The 16,153-nt window shown below is 41.8% G+C and overlaps 1 protein-coding gene across 2 annotated transcripts in view; it reads left to right on the top strand.

The window, feature by feature from the left end:
• PPIA (peptidylprolyl isomerase A) overlaps nt 1-5,940 on the top strand; it is a 43,082-nt gene extending 37,142 nt beyond the window's left edge. For both annotated transcript variants that reach the window (XM_040346027.1, XM_040346028.1), the window contains 2 exons: nt 1,622-1,794; nt 5,357-5,940. In XM_040346027.1, coding sequence (XP_040201961.1) covers nt 1,622-1,794; nt 5,357-5,507 — 324 coding nt within the window. In that variant the 3' untranslated portion in view covers nt 5,508-5,940. The remainder of the gene's footprint in view (nt 1-1,621; nt 1,795-5,356) is intronic.
• Nucleotides 5,941-16,153: the final 10,213 nt, after the last annotated feature.

Here is a 16,153-nt window from a genome sequence, read left to right as displayed (position 1 = left end):
GAACAAAATGATAAAAATGTAATTTGGGTACAGTGTAGCATGAGCGCGCAATTGTCATTGAAAATGCGAGAGCGCTGAAAGCTGAAAATTGGTCTGGGAAGGAAGGGGGCGAAAGTGCCCAGTATTGAAGTGGTTAATAAAGCTTTAGCAAAAAAAAAACTTTAAGCTGATTGGTCTCTCTGCAGAATTGTGACAAATTTTGCCTTCTTTAGGCTTAATAAATAAATCCCTTTATTAGATACACCTGTTCAATTGCTTGGTAACACAAACTGCTAATCAGCCAATCACATGGCAGCAATTCAATACATTTAGTCGTGGTGAAGACAACTTGTTGAAGTTCAAACCAATAATAATAATGTGGAAGAAAGTGGATTTAAGTGACTTTGAACGTGACATGGTTTTTGATGCCAGACGGGCTGGTCAGAGTATTTCAAAAACTGCTGATCTGCTTGGATTTTCACACACAACCATCTCTAGGGTATACAGAAAATGATCTTAAAAAGATAAAAAATCCAGTAAGCGGCAGCTGTGTGGATGAAAATGCCTTGGTCCATCTTTGAATGCACAACGCACGCGGCGATACCTCACATATGTGGTTTAAACGGCGTTTACATATGTCGGCGGGACTTGCGTGTGCGTTCGCTTCTGCGCGCGAGCTACCGGGGACAGGGGGGTTTTAAATTTTTTTTTTTATTATTATTTATTTATTTTACATATTTATTTATTTTTTTACACTTTTTTTATTTATTTTTTATTTTTTTATTACTTTTATTCCTATTACAAGGAATGTAAACATCCCTTGTAATAGGAATGTGTGTGACAGTTCCTCTTTATGGAGAGATGCGGGGTCAATAAGACCCCACATCTCTCCTCCAGGCTGGAAACCATGAGATCGGTGAAAAAAATTCACTGATCTCATGAATAATGTGGCTTACAGCGGCTTTGTTTACTTACGGGACCCAGGCGTGACGTCATCACATCGCGCCCGGGTCCTCCGACGGTCATAGAGATGACTGGTGACCATCTGGTCACCAGTCATCTCTATACTTCCTGCCAGCACCGGACGATTCGTTCTCCGGGCCCCCGATGGCACGGGAGAGCCCGGAGAAGCACCGGATGGCGGCGGGAGGGGGGGGATGTCCCCTCCCGCCGCCTGTAAGAACGATCTAGCGGTGGAACCGCCGCTTTGATCGTTCTTACGTTGTGCAGAATCGCCGGCACAAGAGATAGATATCTGGATGATGCCTCTAGCTGCAGGCATCATTCAGATATCCCCCTTCAAAGTCCAGGACGTCATATGACGTCCACTCTGGATGGTAGAGCCACTTTGTGGACGTCATATGACGGTGGCTGGTATTTAAGTGGTTAAACAAAACACCCGATTCTGCTTCCCGTAATTAGGCCCAATCTAATGTTAAAAATAGATTTTTTGGGTGAACCTCCACTTTAAAAGCAACAGTTACCATGAAGCATTTGTTGAGTTTTTCATTCATACACGGCATGGAGATGGTTAAAATGGACATTTAAAAGCATCAGCAGTTAACTGTGAAAGGGCAGAGAATGGGTGATGAAAATATAACATATATTCTCAACTCTTTTCCACTTTCCATCTTAATTCCAGGGTGGTGACTTCACCAATCACAATGGGACTGGCGGTAAATCAATATACGGTGGTAAGTTTGAAGATGAAAATTTCATTTTGAAGCACAGTACCCCAGGTGTCCTCGCCATGGCCAACGCGGGGCCCAACAGCAATGGTTCTCAGTTCTTTATATCAACCATCAAGGCTGATTGGTAAGATCATTAACCTCCCTGGCGGTATGATTATGTCTGGAATTTTGTACCAAAAGCGGTACAATTATTTTGCATGGAAATTTGGCGTTTTATACTGTAGGCCTGCAATTCTTAGGAATAACTCACCTAAATCTGTCCAAACAAGAGTCTAATAGGCATCCCAGGTATGATAAAGTTTAAAACACAAAATCATAAATTATAATATAATAAATAACTATAAATAATTATAACAAATGATAATGTAATTATAATAAAAATTATTCAATAATGTAATCAAATCAAAAACACTGAAATTTGCTCAGTTGCAGAATTGTCGCTGTCATTACTTTTATTTTTTTATGATGAATTTCCCCACAAATCGCTATCGCTCAATTCTGCAAGTGATTATAATTTATTATCGCTGTTTTCTAGCTGCTCTAAAATCACTTTTGACATAAAGGGACACTTTTGGTTGCTATGGACAATCTCCAATTTACAGGCAGGAAGAACAGTTTTTATTATATAAAAGTACATGTAGGGCACTGGGCAGACCACTAGGGACAAAGGGGGTGTGTATTTTTTACATACAATACTGTAATCTGTAAGATTACAGTATACTGTATGTAATGTTCTTATTTACTTTTTTGAATTTGGCGCCGTTCTCCGCCCCCGTGCGTCGTAACTTCGCAGGGAACAGGAGATCGGCGGCACACAGAGGCACTGTGTGAATCGAGCGAGCACCTGCTCGCTCACACAGCGGGGATACATCGCTGGATCCAGGGACAAGGTAAGCCGCGCCGCTGCAGGCTCTGCACAGCTACCCCGAGCGTGACTCGGGGTTACCGATACTAGCATGGAAAAACCACCCCGAGTCACGCTCGGGAACACCGCTAAGCAGGTTAAAAGCATAGCTAATGAGATAATTCATAAATTATCAATGAAAGAATATGGTGTTAAAGTGGATGTAAACCCTCCATAAACCCAGTGAAGTGAACAGCCTCAGATGATACACAGAGATTAACCAAATCTCCCTACATAGGTTTTATATGTATATCTGCTGTCTTCAGATTTATATACTGTTTAGAAAGTTGAGATCCTGTTAGGAGATTTTCTCTTCCTGGTTAACACAGAGTGTGTTGTCTGGGCATGCAGCCAAGATAGCTAAAATTGCTGATTAGAGGAAAGGCACACACCCCCTCTCATCATAGGGAGAAACTCTCAGAGCCGTTTTGTAATAGGAGCTGATCTCTGCTAATCTATTTTAGCAACCTCCTTTGACAAAAGATTCTGGCTGATTTTGTCTAAAAAGTCATAAAATATGTCAGGAGTTCTCGGGCTGATAACAGAGGAACCGTTCAGAAGCGAGCTATAAGACTTAGCTCATTGAAAAGAGATAACAAAACACTGCAGATATATGTGCTCAACTCAAATTTCATGAATCGGGTTTACATCCACTTTAAGAGTGCATCTATAGCCATGACCTTATTTTGTTCTCGATAGAATGGAAAACTGTCTGGACAGCCAGACAGTAATTAGACACTTCCTGAAGAGGAGAGGGCTATGACTTGCAAGGAAGGAAGGGGGCTGTGCTGGGGAACTGACTCTTCCCGGAGTAGTCACATTTTCTAGCAAGTTCAAAAACACTTTAAATAGGAATAGAAACAATTTGTGGAAATCTGCATATTAACATTTTAAATACTAATTTTCTGTTTCTTAATCTATGACCCTTGTGATAATAATTCTCACAGTTGCCATTGGGCTTCTATCATCTCTCAACCAAAGATTCAAGCCCTTGTATGGCTGATGTCATAGCTAGTAACATATGCAGCACCATTGCAACGGCAGGTTTAAAACGCAGTTACTGTAAGATGGCGCCATCTTCATCTGTGATACATAAGAATGTTTAGTTACACTTTATAGACAGGGAATAAGAGGTTATCTACCTCACAAGTAAAAAACCTTACAGGGGGTTTCACCATTCCATTTTCTATCCAAACTATATATTTTAAAATCTTTATCTATAAACATGCTGTAAATAGGTTAATAGATCTTTTTTTTAAATCTTGTTTTAAAACAATTTTTGAAAGTAAGAGACTTTGACTGTTTGTTGGGGTTTGTATTCAGTAAGGCAATACATTATGCAATGGATTATTTATAGAGATGTTTCCTTAACCACTTCCATACCAGACACTTACGCACCTTCCTGCCCAAGCCAATTTTCACCGCTCCCGTGTGAAAGCACTCCAGCTTTCACACTGGGGGGGCAGGGGAGGCACTTTACATGCGCTATTTTTAGCCCTTTAGTGCCTAAAAACCGCCTTAGTGTGAAAGTAGCCTTATGCAACTATATTATTATTATTTTTTTTTTTTTCCTCCACCTAAAAGATTTCAGTTTGTTGTTAAATTGAGTTGTACAGTTTATAGGTCACCTTAAAGGCGGACAAAGTTTTTAAATTATTTATCATTGTCTAATTTTTTTACATCACAGAAACCTGACATTGTAACAGGGGTGTGTAGACTTTTTATATCCACTGTACTTGATCCTGCATTTCCGGGTAGGGGACGCGAGAGCGAGCCGCTCTTGCTGTGATTTTACACAGCAGAGGCCGATCAGCTGGTCCCACGGACCTGATGTCCACCAGCACCCGCTGATTTTTCAGTACACAGGCAGAATTGTAGTCTGCCTGTGTAAACTAGGCAGATTGCCGCTCTGTCAGTAAGGAAGGCGTAGATCCTGTGTTCCTGCAAAGCAAGGACATGGATCCATGCTTTCCCCTAGTAAAAGCACATCCCCCGCAGTAAGAAAACACCAGCTAGGCACCCAGTCAACGCTTTGATCGCCACTGATGTTAACCCTTTCCTAGCCAGTGTCATTAGTATAGTGACAGTGAATATTTTTAGCACTGATCATTAGTGTCACTGGTCCCCACAAAAGTGTCAGTTAGTGTCCAATTTGTCCGCTGCAATATTGCAGTCCACTTATAAGTCACTGATCGCCGCTATTACTAGTAAAAATACAGACGTTATCAACCTTTTCAACATGGAGGAACCCTTGAAATACTATTTCAGTCTCAGGGAACCCCTGTTACAAATGGCTATATCAACAACTCATGATATATTAGTGGGATGGTCAGTGGAAGAGTGCTCCTGAGAGGCAAAAATTGGTCATTGCTCAAGGAACCCCTTGGGGTTCCACGGAACCCTGGTTGAGAAACCCTGAACTATAGGTTTCATGTATCCCAAGTTCTTAGGTACCTTGATACATAGGGCATTATGCCATGTAATTAAAATATAAATTGCTTCTAAAACATAAAACTAGAACGCATTGTTAGAGACAATCAGGAACTTGTGTGTGCATAGAAAGATTGGATACACCCGCCTCCTTGCAACCCCAAACACCAATTTCCCACCTATCAATGTCCACCAGGTCAGTTTGGTTGCATAAAGAAACAAAACACTGAAGAAAAGTAATTACATACTTAGAATGTTGTTGTTGGTGCTACCTATTAATGTTTTTCCATAAATTCAACTTGCAATATACTCATATATTTTGTTTTTCTCTGTTGCTATCATTAAATCAAAGGCTGAATGGGAAACACGTGGTGTTTGGTAATGTAGTGGAAGGAATGGAAGTCGTGAAAAAGATGGAAAGTTATGGCTCCAACAGTGGGAAGACCAGCAAGAAGATTGTGATCGATGATTGTGGAGTCCTAGAGGACACACCTTCTGCTTGACAATGACACGCAAATGAAACACTATATCCTGTGACCTGAACAAATACCATCATCATAGTCAATGCAGACAAGCTGACTTCAGTGACGACATGTGTTTATTTTTTGTCAACTACAAAGTCTCAGTATATATAATAGCATTATTTATTGACACAGTGTGTGACCAGATCATTTCAGCAGCTTGCCTGCGCATTTTGCATACTACTGAAATAGTCCATTATACCCAATAGTTGAAATCGATGGATTCTGACTAATGGCTGGTTTATTACATGTAGTTCTCTCTCTCTCAACTGCCTTTGATGTTTTCCTACCCTCTGCTGGAGCACACTTTGCAAATCAACTGTTTACACCTGGGAAAGCACACTCAGGATTCTTACATCAATTGAATGTTTGTATCATGTTTAAACTTATACTTAAAAATAAAATATGATGGAAATATGGTGTTATTTATTATTATTAAATAAAAAAGTAGAGCCGTCTCATCTATGGTAAAGTCAGATTCCGACCTTCATTTTTCAGTAATTTTCAGTTAACGGAAAGCTTGAATCTTATTGGATGCTACAGGTTACACTGTTAATATGCATTTAGTCTTTTTGCTTAATCCCTTGGCGCCTCCCGACCCTTTAAGGGGTTTAGATGCCAGAAGGCAGGGTTTCTGATCATGTGACCGACGTGATTGGCTGTCACAGCGGTCACATGATCAGAAAGCTCCCTAACGCTGATATGCATCGGGAGCTTTTTGGTACCTGCCGGCTACCGTGCTGGGAGCATGCTCTCAGCATGATAATTTTTCATTTTTTTGTAAATATTTTTTTTTATTATTTAGTTTCATACAATACAGATTATAACAAGCCACACAACGTGGACAGCAACCGGTCAAAAAAGTGCCGGCATATACAAAAAAAAAATTAACAACAGAAAAGTCATCACCCCTTCCAATGCTTGACTAGACAGGTACGGAAACTTGCCGACCTCTGTCTGGAGGCGGTCAAACATGATGTAAGTGTACAGTCCCACAGCTCCCCATGCCCCTCCACCAGATACTGTATTTAGAGATTACTTTCCCAAGCCCCCCCCCCCCCCCCAACAGAGAAATGGTTTAATGAATTGGAGAGTTTTCTGACCATCAGAATTTTAGCATAGAGGCTCTGCAAGCACTCACTCAATCAGACGCTGTATCCATGGAAGCCAACCACACCCCCCCCCCCAAACCTTATCGAATTTAGTTAGGGCCCCCCTATTCAAGTACGTAGCTATGAAGAAAGGCACAGCCTTATTTACCAATACTTTCCAAGACTCCATAGTAGGCGCTACATTGCTCTTCCATGATAAAATAATACATTTTTTAGCATAGAATAGTAACAGGGTAAGGAGGGTCCGTATATCTATGGTAGTGGCCATGGGCTCCACTATATGCAAAAGACATACTTCGATGGACATGGGGATAGAGATGGAAGTGACCTCCCTGATACAGGAGGCAATACCCTGCCAGTAGGATTTTATTAATGGGCACTTTGTGTAGAAAGTCAGCTATGGGTGCTGCACATCTCCAGTTATGATAAGTTGTTTTAATAGAGCCACATATATGCAACCGCTCAGCATTAAGGCCCACTCACTGAGCAACTGCATAAAAGGGACACCAGAAGGGACAGTGTCAGAGGGGATCAGTGGTGGGCATTTAGCTTATACAGTCCGTGCTACTGTGCAAGCGCTCCAGGAAACAAAAAAAGGCTCACTGGCAAAGTGCAATGTAACCCAGGATTTTACCAGAAGATGGAGGGTGCTTTAGAAGAAATTGGCCCAAGTCAGATCAAGAGCCACTATCATGAAATACACTGTATTATAAAAGTTGCATATGTATAATTAGGGTTGCCACTTTTTCTTCAAGCCAAAACCGAACACTTAAAGTGGAGGTTCACCCGAAAACTTAATTTTTAACATTAGATTGATTAGATTGATGCTCATTTTGTCAAGGGGAATCGGGTCGTTTTTTTAAAATCGAAGCAGTACTTACCGTTTTAGAGAGCGATCTTCTCCGCCGCTTCCGGGTATGGGCTGCGGGACTGGGCGTTCCTATTTGATTGACAGGCCTCCGACAGGCTTCCGACGGTCGCATACATCGCGTCACGATTTTCTGAAAGTAGCCGAACGTCGGTGCGCAGGCGCCGTATAGAGCCGCACCGACGTTTGGCTTCTTTCAGCTACTCGTGACGCGATGTATGCGACCTTCGGAAGCCTGTCGGAAGCCTGTCAATCAAATAGGAACGCCCAGTCCCGAAGACCATATCCGGAAGCGGCGGAGAAGATCTATCTCTAAAACGGTAAGTACTGCTTCGATTTAACAAAAAACACCCGATTCCCCTTGACAAAATGAGCATCAATCTAATGTTAAAAATTTTTTTTTCCGGGTGAACTCCCGCTTTAAGCAGAGCACAGCAATTTTTTTTTTAACATACACTACAGGATTGTAACAGACCTGGGACACCTTTGGGCACTCCAAAGAGAATAGTAATGCGGCACACATAGTGCTGCCTTGCCCTCCTGTTAGGCCCTGTTCTGAGCCACATTCCTGTCTAAATAATGTGTCCCGGTTTCAGGTGGACTGAAACTCGGACACACATACCTCCCAACTTTTTGAGATGGGAATGAGGGAGATCTATCAGCAAAAGTATGCAGGCGTAGAACACACCTTTTGCCACGCTCCCTTAAAGGGGAATTGTACAAAAAACAAGATTGTTTCAACCCACAGGTGCTTTTTTACCACTACTATTCCTTTATATTTACAATGCAGCAATTTAGAAATCAGATGAAAGGTTTAGGGCTGGAAAACACTTTTTGATAGATAAACTCTATGGATAAGACAAAAATGAGGGACAAATGAGGAGGAATGAGAGACAGAGGGACATTTCTCGAAATCAGGGACAGTCCCTCGAAATCAGGGACAGTTGGGAGCCATGGATACATGTTTTAAAACCCGGACTGTCTGGGTGAATCCTGGACAGGTAGCAAACCTACAGAGATACTTCCCTTCACTTCAGAGGACTAAGCTGGAATTGACAGTTGTCACAAGAACACATGTCCTAATTGAAATATTTCCCCTCTATTCCTGTTCTGATAAAAATTATGGGTTTGCCCTTACTGTCATTCCCGGTGACACTGATGACTATTTCAAATTTTCCTAATGGGGATGTAGGAATACAAATCTGACAATAGTTCTAATCCCTCACCATTTAAAATCTAAAAAAAAAATTTTTGGATGATTTTTTTAGATGACCAAGGATAATCATGTGTCCAGGGCCGGATTAACAAGGGGGCTGATGGAGCTGCAGCTCCAGGCCCCTTTCTCAAGATAGGCCCATTTGCCAAAAAAAATAAAAAATAATTTCAGAAAAAAAAAAAAAAAAGATCGACTTTGGGGGGTTGTAGCTCGACGACCAAAGGTCACAGAAACCCCACATTTGGGGGGTAGGCATGGGAAGAGCTACCCCACAACTGGTCAAAATATGGGACGGCTATCATTTATGGTTCCGGACATACGGGCCTGCTTGCACAGCCTGTCAGAAGCTACATTCAGAGCGGCCAATATAAATACAAGCTGACACACTGCAGCAGACTGATAGGATCACAGTGCTTATAATAATTATTTGTATATTACTCATGGTAATTAACCCCTTGCCACCCAGGCCAATTCTGACACTTCTCTACTACATGTAAAAATCATCATTTGTTTTTTGCTAGAAAATTACTCTATGGTGGTCTTTGCACTTTTTATGTTGCACGGTACAGAGCTGCACGATTCTGGCTAAAATGAGAATTGCAATTCTTTTGCTTAGAAGATAGATGACGATTCTCTCACGATTCTTGCGGTGTAACATCATCTTTCACATTAAAACAAAAAAACAAACAAAAAAAAATGGGCTAACTTCACTGTTTTGTTTTTATGGTTTTTATTATTCATTGAAGTGGGCAAATGCAGTGTGACATAACATATTGCAGCAATTGCCATTGTATTCCCTAGAGTCTCTGCTAAAATATATATATAATGTTCGGCGGTTCCAAGTAATTTTCTAGCAAATAATATTACTTTTTAATTTAAGAAACAAGTGTTGGACTTTAAGTGGTTAAATTTAGTTACAATGTTAGTTACAATGTTTCATTTTGTTTACAAACTTCGCAGACTGCCCAGATTTTTTCTTTACACATAGAAGTGTATCCCTTTGATCTAAAAAGGAAGCGTTAGTTACAATGTTTCCTTTTAAAAACCTGTCAGACTGCCCAGATATTTTCTTTTGATAGCTGAAAGTCTCTCCACTTGTTATATCAAAGAATCAACAAACTCTGCATTGGAGATCGTCAGGGGGGGTTGAATCGAGATCTCGATTTTTTTTAACGATTAATTGTGCAGCTCTAGCACGGTATTTGCGCAGCAATTCTTCAAACATGTTTTTTTTTAAAAAAAAGGTTTTTTTTATTCATTAAAAAAAACACTAGTTAGTTAAGTAAGCACAATTTTTTTTGGTATCCTAAGCGATGCTTTAAATTTATTTTAGGTTACATGTTTAGAGTTACAGAGGAGGTCTAGTACTAGAATTATTGTTCTCGCTCTAAGGCCCCGTACACACGACCAGTTTCCTCGGCAGAATTCAGCTTCCGACCGAGTTTCTGGCTGAATTCTGCCGAGGAAACTGGTCGTGTGTACACTTTCGGCCGAGGAAGCCGACGAGGAGCTCGACGAGGAAATAGAGAACATGTTCTCTATTTCCTCGTTGTTCTATGGGAGCTCTCGTCCCGCCGAGCTCCTCGGCGGCTTCAGTGCTGAACTGGCCGAGGAACTCGATGTGTTTGGCACGCCGAGTTCCTCGGCCGTGTGTACGAGGCTTAACGATCGTGGCGTATGTAACCTGTGTGTATCTGGCTCTGATACTAGCCAGTGCCTGCCCAGCCACTGACTAGTATCTCTCCCCAGCCTGTCCCCACACACCCTCTCACCTGCTGACCTGTGGATGGGGGAATCACTACTGCAGTGTTATTGTGTTCTGCCAGTGCGTACAATGATCAGTGTTGCTAACTATAGCTGGCAGCACTGATTGTTTTGGGAAAAACCTAACAGGCTGGTTGTACTCAAGTCGATTAATAGATTGACTTGTGTAAAACCAGCTAGCCCATACATAGATTGACTATGGCTGGTCTCTCCTGCGCTGACCTTAAAATATAAATGAATATGTATACATCCGTGACATTCATACACCAGCTCTTGTGAATCGTTATCTCTAAATCTGTGATACATTCACATATATAGAAACAAAATGTAAAAATTATATAAAACACAAAATATATGAACCCCTTCTCCCCTGAAAACTCTTAAGCGCGTCTGCGCTATTAATCAAAATACGGAACTATAAATACACTAAATGGTCCAGTGCAATCGTGCATTAATACAATGTCCTCAAAAAGCGTGCCTCCAGTAAGTGCAGGAATTTGTGCCTTGCTGCAAAAAAAATTGTGACTTTGCCACCTTATAGTGTTACCACCACCTCCTATTGCGCTATGCTCTCACCAGATTCAAAAAGGTAAACTGCATATAATCATATGGTGTACGGTTTCCTCTTCTGGTTCCCGAATCTCTGCGCTCCTTCAGGAGCGCAGAGATTCTATATATGTGAATGTATCACAGATTTAGAGATAACGATTCACAAGAGCTGGTGTATGAATGTCACGGATATATACATATTCATTTATATTTTAAGGTCAGCGCAGGAGTACAAACTGTACGAATACACTTTAATATTTTGCACAACTGCACCACCTGGTGGAGTACACCACAACTGCAGCAGACCAAATAATTTAATTTATATTAACACGTAATATTTAATATTTATTTGCGCCGGTACAACCACTCACAACCAAACTATGGCTGGTCTCTGCATAATTGGCGTAATTTCAATCCATGTATGACCCGCTTAACCACGCAGTCCCTAAATATCCTTCCACTCCTGTACATAGTGCTCACTGTCATACTCTCCACACTCCTCTCCTGTACATAGTGCCCACTGTCATACTCTCCACACTTCTCTCCTATACATAGTGCCCACTGTCATACCCTACACACTCCTCTCCTGTACATAGTGCCCACTGTCATACTCTCTACACTTCTCTCCTATACATAGTGCCCACTGTCATACCCTCCACACTCCTCTCCTATACATAGTGTTCACTGTCATACCCTCCACACTCCTCTCCTATACATAGTGCCCACTATCATACCGTCTACATTCCTCTCCTGTACATACTGCCCACTGTCATACCCGCCACACTCCTCTCCTGTACATACTGCCCCATCATACCCTCCACACTTCTCTCTGGTACGTACTACCCTCTGTCATACCCCCACACTCTTCCTGTACATACTGCCCATTGTCATACCCTTCACACTCCTCTCCTGTACATAGTGCCTTTTGCCGTACCCTTTGCACTCCTCTCCTGTACATAGTGCCCACTGTTAGACCCTCCACATTCCTCTCCCTCACCTGCACATACTTCCCAGTTCCCACTTATATACCGTCCATACTCCTCCCTTATGTCGCTTACCCACAAAAACATTTCTTTAAAATTATACTGAATACCCTCAATGTTACCAGCTCTAGAATAGACACACTTTTGTTAGTTCAACAAAAGGAAATCTCAGTTCTCATATTTGTTCTGCCCCATTATTAGTACTCCTTTAATTTTGTGATTACTACTGTGATGTATAGAGGAACATCAGGGATCTCAGCTACTCTAAATATAGCACTTATATAAAAAAAGTGTCCCTGAAAATATTTTTTAAATGTTGGCAACTGTGCACTTAGGCACTGCCCAAGGTCCACTGGGTCAGTAGGGGGCCCCATGAGAGGCTCCTGGGATCCTGTGATAATAAAGCGGTAGTAAACTTTCCTGACATTACTACTTTTTAGAGGCCCTGGGGTAGGGGTTATGCCACAATGAGCAAGTATGCACAGCATATTAGCACATTAGTGTACACTTAAATTTTCAGACTGAGCCCTCCAGTGCTGCGCTGTGATGAATCAGGCGGGGCCCGGGCGCTTACATCTTCACCCGGTCTTCCTTCTGGGTTCTGAGCCATTGGTCACTTGCCTTGGCCGGGCTGCATTGATGTCATTCCCACACATTTATTTATTATTTATAAAAGGCCCCACCAAAATCCTCAGCACCAGGCCCATGATGTTCTTAATCTGGCCCTGCATGTGTCCCTTACCACATGTAACCGCTCAATGTGCTGAAACCACAGATCTTATCAGCCTGTCATAGATATGGGCAGGCTGTCCGCAAACACCTGGGCTCTTTGGGCCACAGATATTCACATTATACTTGCTGCACCTTGGCTATTTTGGCCATGTGAATGGAGCCTTTAAATGATTGTACAGTTAAAAGCATTTTTTTTTTTAAATAACAAACACGTCATATTTACCTTCTCTATGAAATGGTTTTGCACAGGGCAGCCCTGATCCTCATTTCCTCGGGTCCCTCACTGGCACTCTCAGCTTGTCCTCTTCTATGTGTGCCACTATGATCTGTAAGTGGGAGCCAAAATCCTGGTCAGATCAGACTCTACTAAAGCCCCGTACACACGATCGGATATCTGATGGAATCTAATCCGATGGATTATTTCGTCGGATATCCGATGAAGCTGACTTTCATCAATCTTGCCTACACACCATTGGTCAAAAATCCGACCGTGTTCAAACGCGGTGACGTAAAACACTACGACGTGCTGAGAAAAATTAAGTTCAATGCTTCCGAGCATGGGTTGATTCTGAGCATGCGTGGATTTTTGACCGATGGACTTCTACACAGGCGATCGTTTTTTACTATCGTTTTTTTATCCATAGGAAAATTTTAAAACATGTTCTATTTTTTTTCACCGATGGAAAATTAATGGATGGGGCTCACACGCGATTGGTTTGTCCGATGAAAACAGTCCATCAGTCCGTTTTCATCAGACAAACCGATCGTGTGTACAGGGCTTAAGAGTTTATTGAAGGTGCTAGAACAAACTGACAATGCCACTTCATTTTCTTAATATATCCAAAGTCACCAGTAGACATCTATCTTCTAGAGTTTAGTCTTCATTACACAGAAACAAAAAAATTACAACACAAATGCTTTGGGGCTGCTATGGCTCTCTTTATCAAAGTACAGACAAAGCCAAATTTATTAAAACCACAATTTATTTAAATAAATCTTAAAGTATATGGTTAAATAGGAAAAAATGAGGTACCGGCTCCAAAAAAAATCTAGATTTTCTAAAGCTGCTCCTAAAATTAGTACTAACCAATACTACATGAAATAATACAAATAAAGGGTGCAAATGAAATGATATAGTGATAATATAAGAAATATAGTAAATTGATGTAGTAATACAATCAATAAAGCACATGCACATGAAATGAATACATCTGAAAAGTCAATAACCATCAGTATGTTCACTTCTTCTTAAAGCGGTGGTTCCCCCTTAAAACACATTTCTAACAATACATTTGGAAGACTGCTTACACTGCGGGTAGGCTGGCTTTTTTTTTTTTTTTTTCGTACATACCTCGATATCGCCGTTTCATCCCTCGACTTCCGGGTATGAGTCTTGTGGCGGTGGGCGTTCCTAATTGATTGACGTTCCTCCGACCGACGCATACTTGACGTCACGACTTTCCGAAAGAAGCCGAACGTCGCTGCGCAGGCGCCGTATAGAGCCGACTCTATACGGCGCCTGCGCAATGACGTTCGGCTTCTGTCGGAAAGTCGTGACGCGCAGTATGCGCCCGTCGGAGGAACGTCAATCAACTAGGTCCAGCAAGACTCGTATCCGGAAGCCGAGGGATGAAACGCCGATATGCGATATGATCGAGGTATGTACGAAAAAAATAATTAAAAAGCCAGCCTACCCGCAGTGTAAGCAGTCTTCCGAATGTATTGTTAGAAATTTATTTTAGGGGGAACTACCCCTTTAAATACACTCCAACACCATGCTTCTAAAGTGCAGTGTGCTTCAAAATGCAATAGTGCTTCACCCAAATTGATAATAAAATGCACTCACCAGATAGTCTTGGCCATCAAGTGACCAATATGCATGTAATATGAGAAACTTCTTGTTTATTATATTACATGCATACCCTGGGGCAGATTCACAGAGCAAGTACGCCGGCGTATCTACAAATTTCCTGCGTCGTATCTTTAGTTTGAATCCTCAAACCAAGATACGACGGTATCTGGGTAAGATCCGACAGGCGTATGGCTTCGTACGCCTTCGGATCGCAGATGCAATACTTCGGCATCCGCTGGGGGGAGTTTGCGTCGTTTTCCGCATCGGGTATGCAAATTAGCTTTTTCCGACGATCCACGAACGTACGCGCGGTCGTCGCATTCTCTTACGTCGTCTGTAGTCGGCTTTTTCCGGCGTATAGTTAAAACTGCTATTTGGTATTATAGATAGACTTGCCATGGTAAAGTATGGCCGTCGTTCCCGCATCGAAACTTGAATTTTTTTTTTCTTTTTGCGTAAGTCGTACGTGAATAGGGATGGACGTAAGTCACGTCTAAATTAAAAAAATTACGTAGTTGGGACGTCATTAAGCGCAATGCACGGCGGAAAATTTAGGAACAACGCATGCGCATTTCATTCCGCGCGGGGACGCGCTTCATTTAAATGAAACCCGCCCCCAACCCACCCAATTTCAAATACGCCACCAGAAAAACACTACGCCGCCGCAACTTACGGCGCGAATACTTCCTGGATTCGATTTTACACCAGGTAAGATACAGCGGCGTAGCGTATCTCTGATACGCTGCGCCTGTTCTATTGTCTGTGAATCTGGCCCCCTGTGTGTAAAGAGTGGTTACTGTTGCCTTTCTATCAAACCAGTCTGCCCATTCTCCTCTGACATCAACAAGGCATTTTCATCCACACCTGCCACTCACTGGATATGTTCTCTTTTTTAGACCAGTCTCTGTAAACCCTACAGATGGTTGTTAATGAAAATGGCAGTAGATCCACAGTTTTTTAAATACTCAGATCAGCCCATCTGGCACCAACAACCATGCTACGTTCAAAGTCACTTAAAGGGTCACTATAGGAAAAAAAAAATGTGCCTAAAATTAATGTCTGCAAGGTAGACAGACAGAATAGTGTAATGATTCTGTTAAAAAACTAGTAAATACCTATTAAATTCCTTCATCTATATCACCTCTGGCGTTCTAGTTTCTGTTCTCTCATTCCGTTCCTGGTTTGCATCGTCCGTTCATGTAAGAACTACATTTTCCAGTATGCATTGCGGCACGTACAGTAATTCACACCTCCTTGAAGTCTCTAACACGTAGAGAGCGTCCTGCCACACAGATGTAGTTCCCAGGAGGGGGTGAGCACGTTACTGACCACTGCAGTAAAGCCTCCCATCACGGTGGTCAGTAAAATCAGACAAGCAGGAAGTGAACAGAACATAGAAGAAATAGAGCAACTTCTGAGCAGAAACGAACAATGAGGAAGTGAAAAGAGGAATGTCTGCAGGTAAAGGATGCTTATTATGAAAAAAATGTTTTCCTTTACAATCCCTTTAAGGGCTGGTTCATACCTATGCAGGTTGCAGTTTGCATTATCC

Source organism: Rana temporaria, chromosome 3 (assembly GCF_905171775.1).
Source record: "Rana temporaria chromosome 3, aRanTem1.1, whole genome shotgun sequence".
Lineage (NCBI taxonomy): Eukaryota > Metazoa > Chordata > Amphibia > Anura > Ranidae > Rana > Rana temporaria.
The sequence above is the reverse complement of the archived record's forward strand: the minus strand, read 5'-3'. Positions and strand labels throughout refer to the sequence as shown.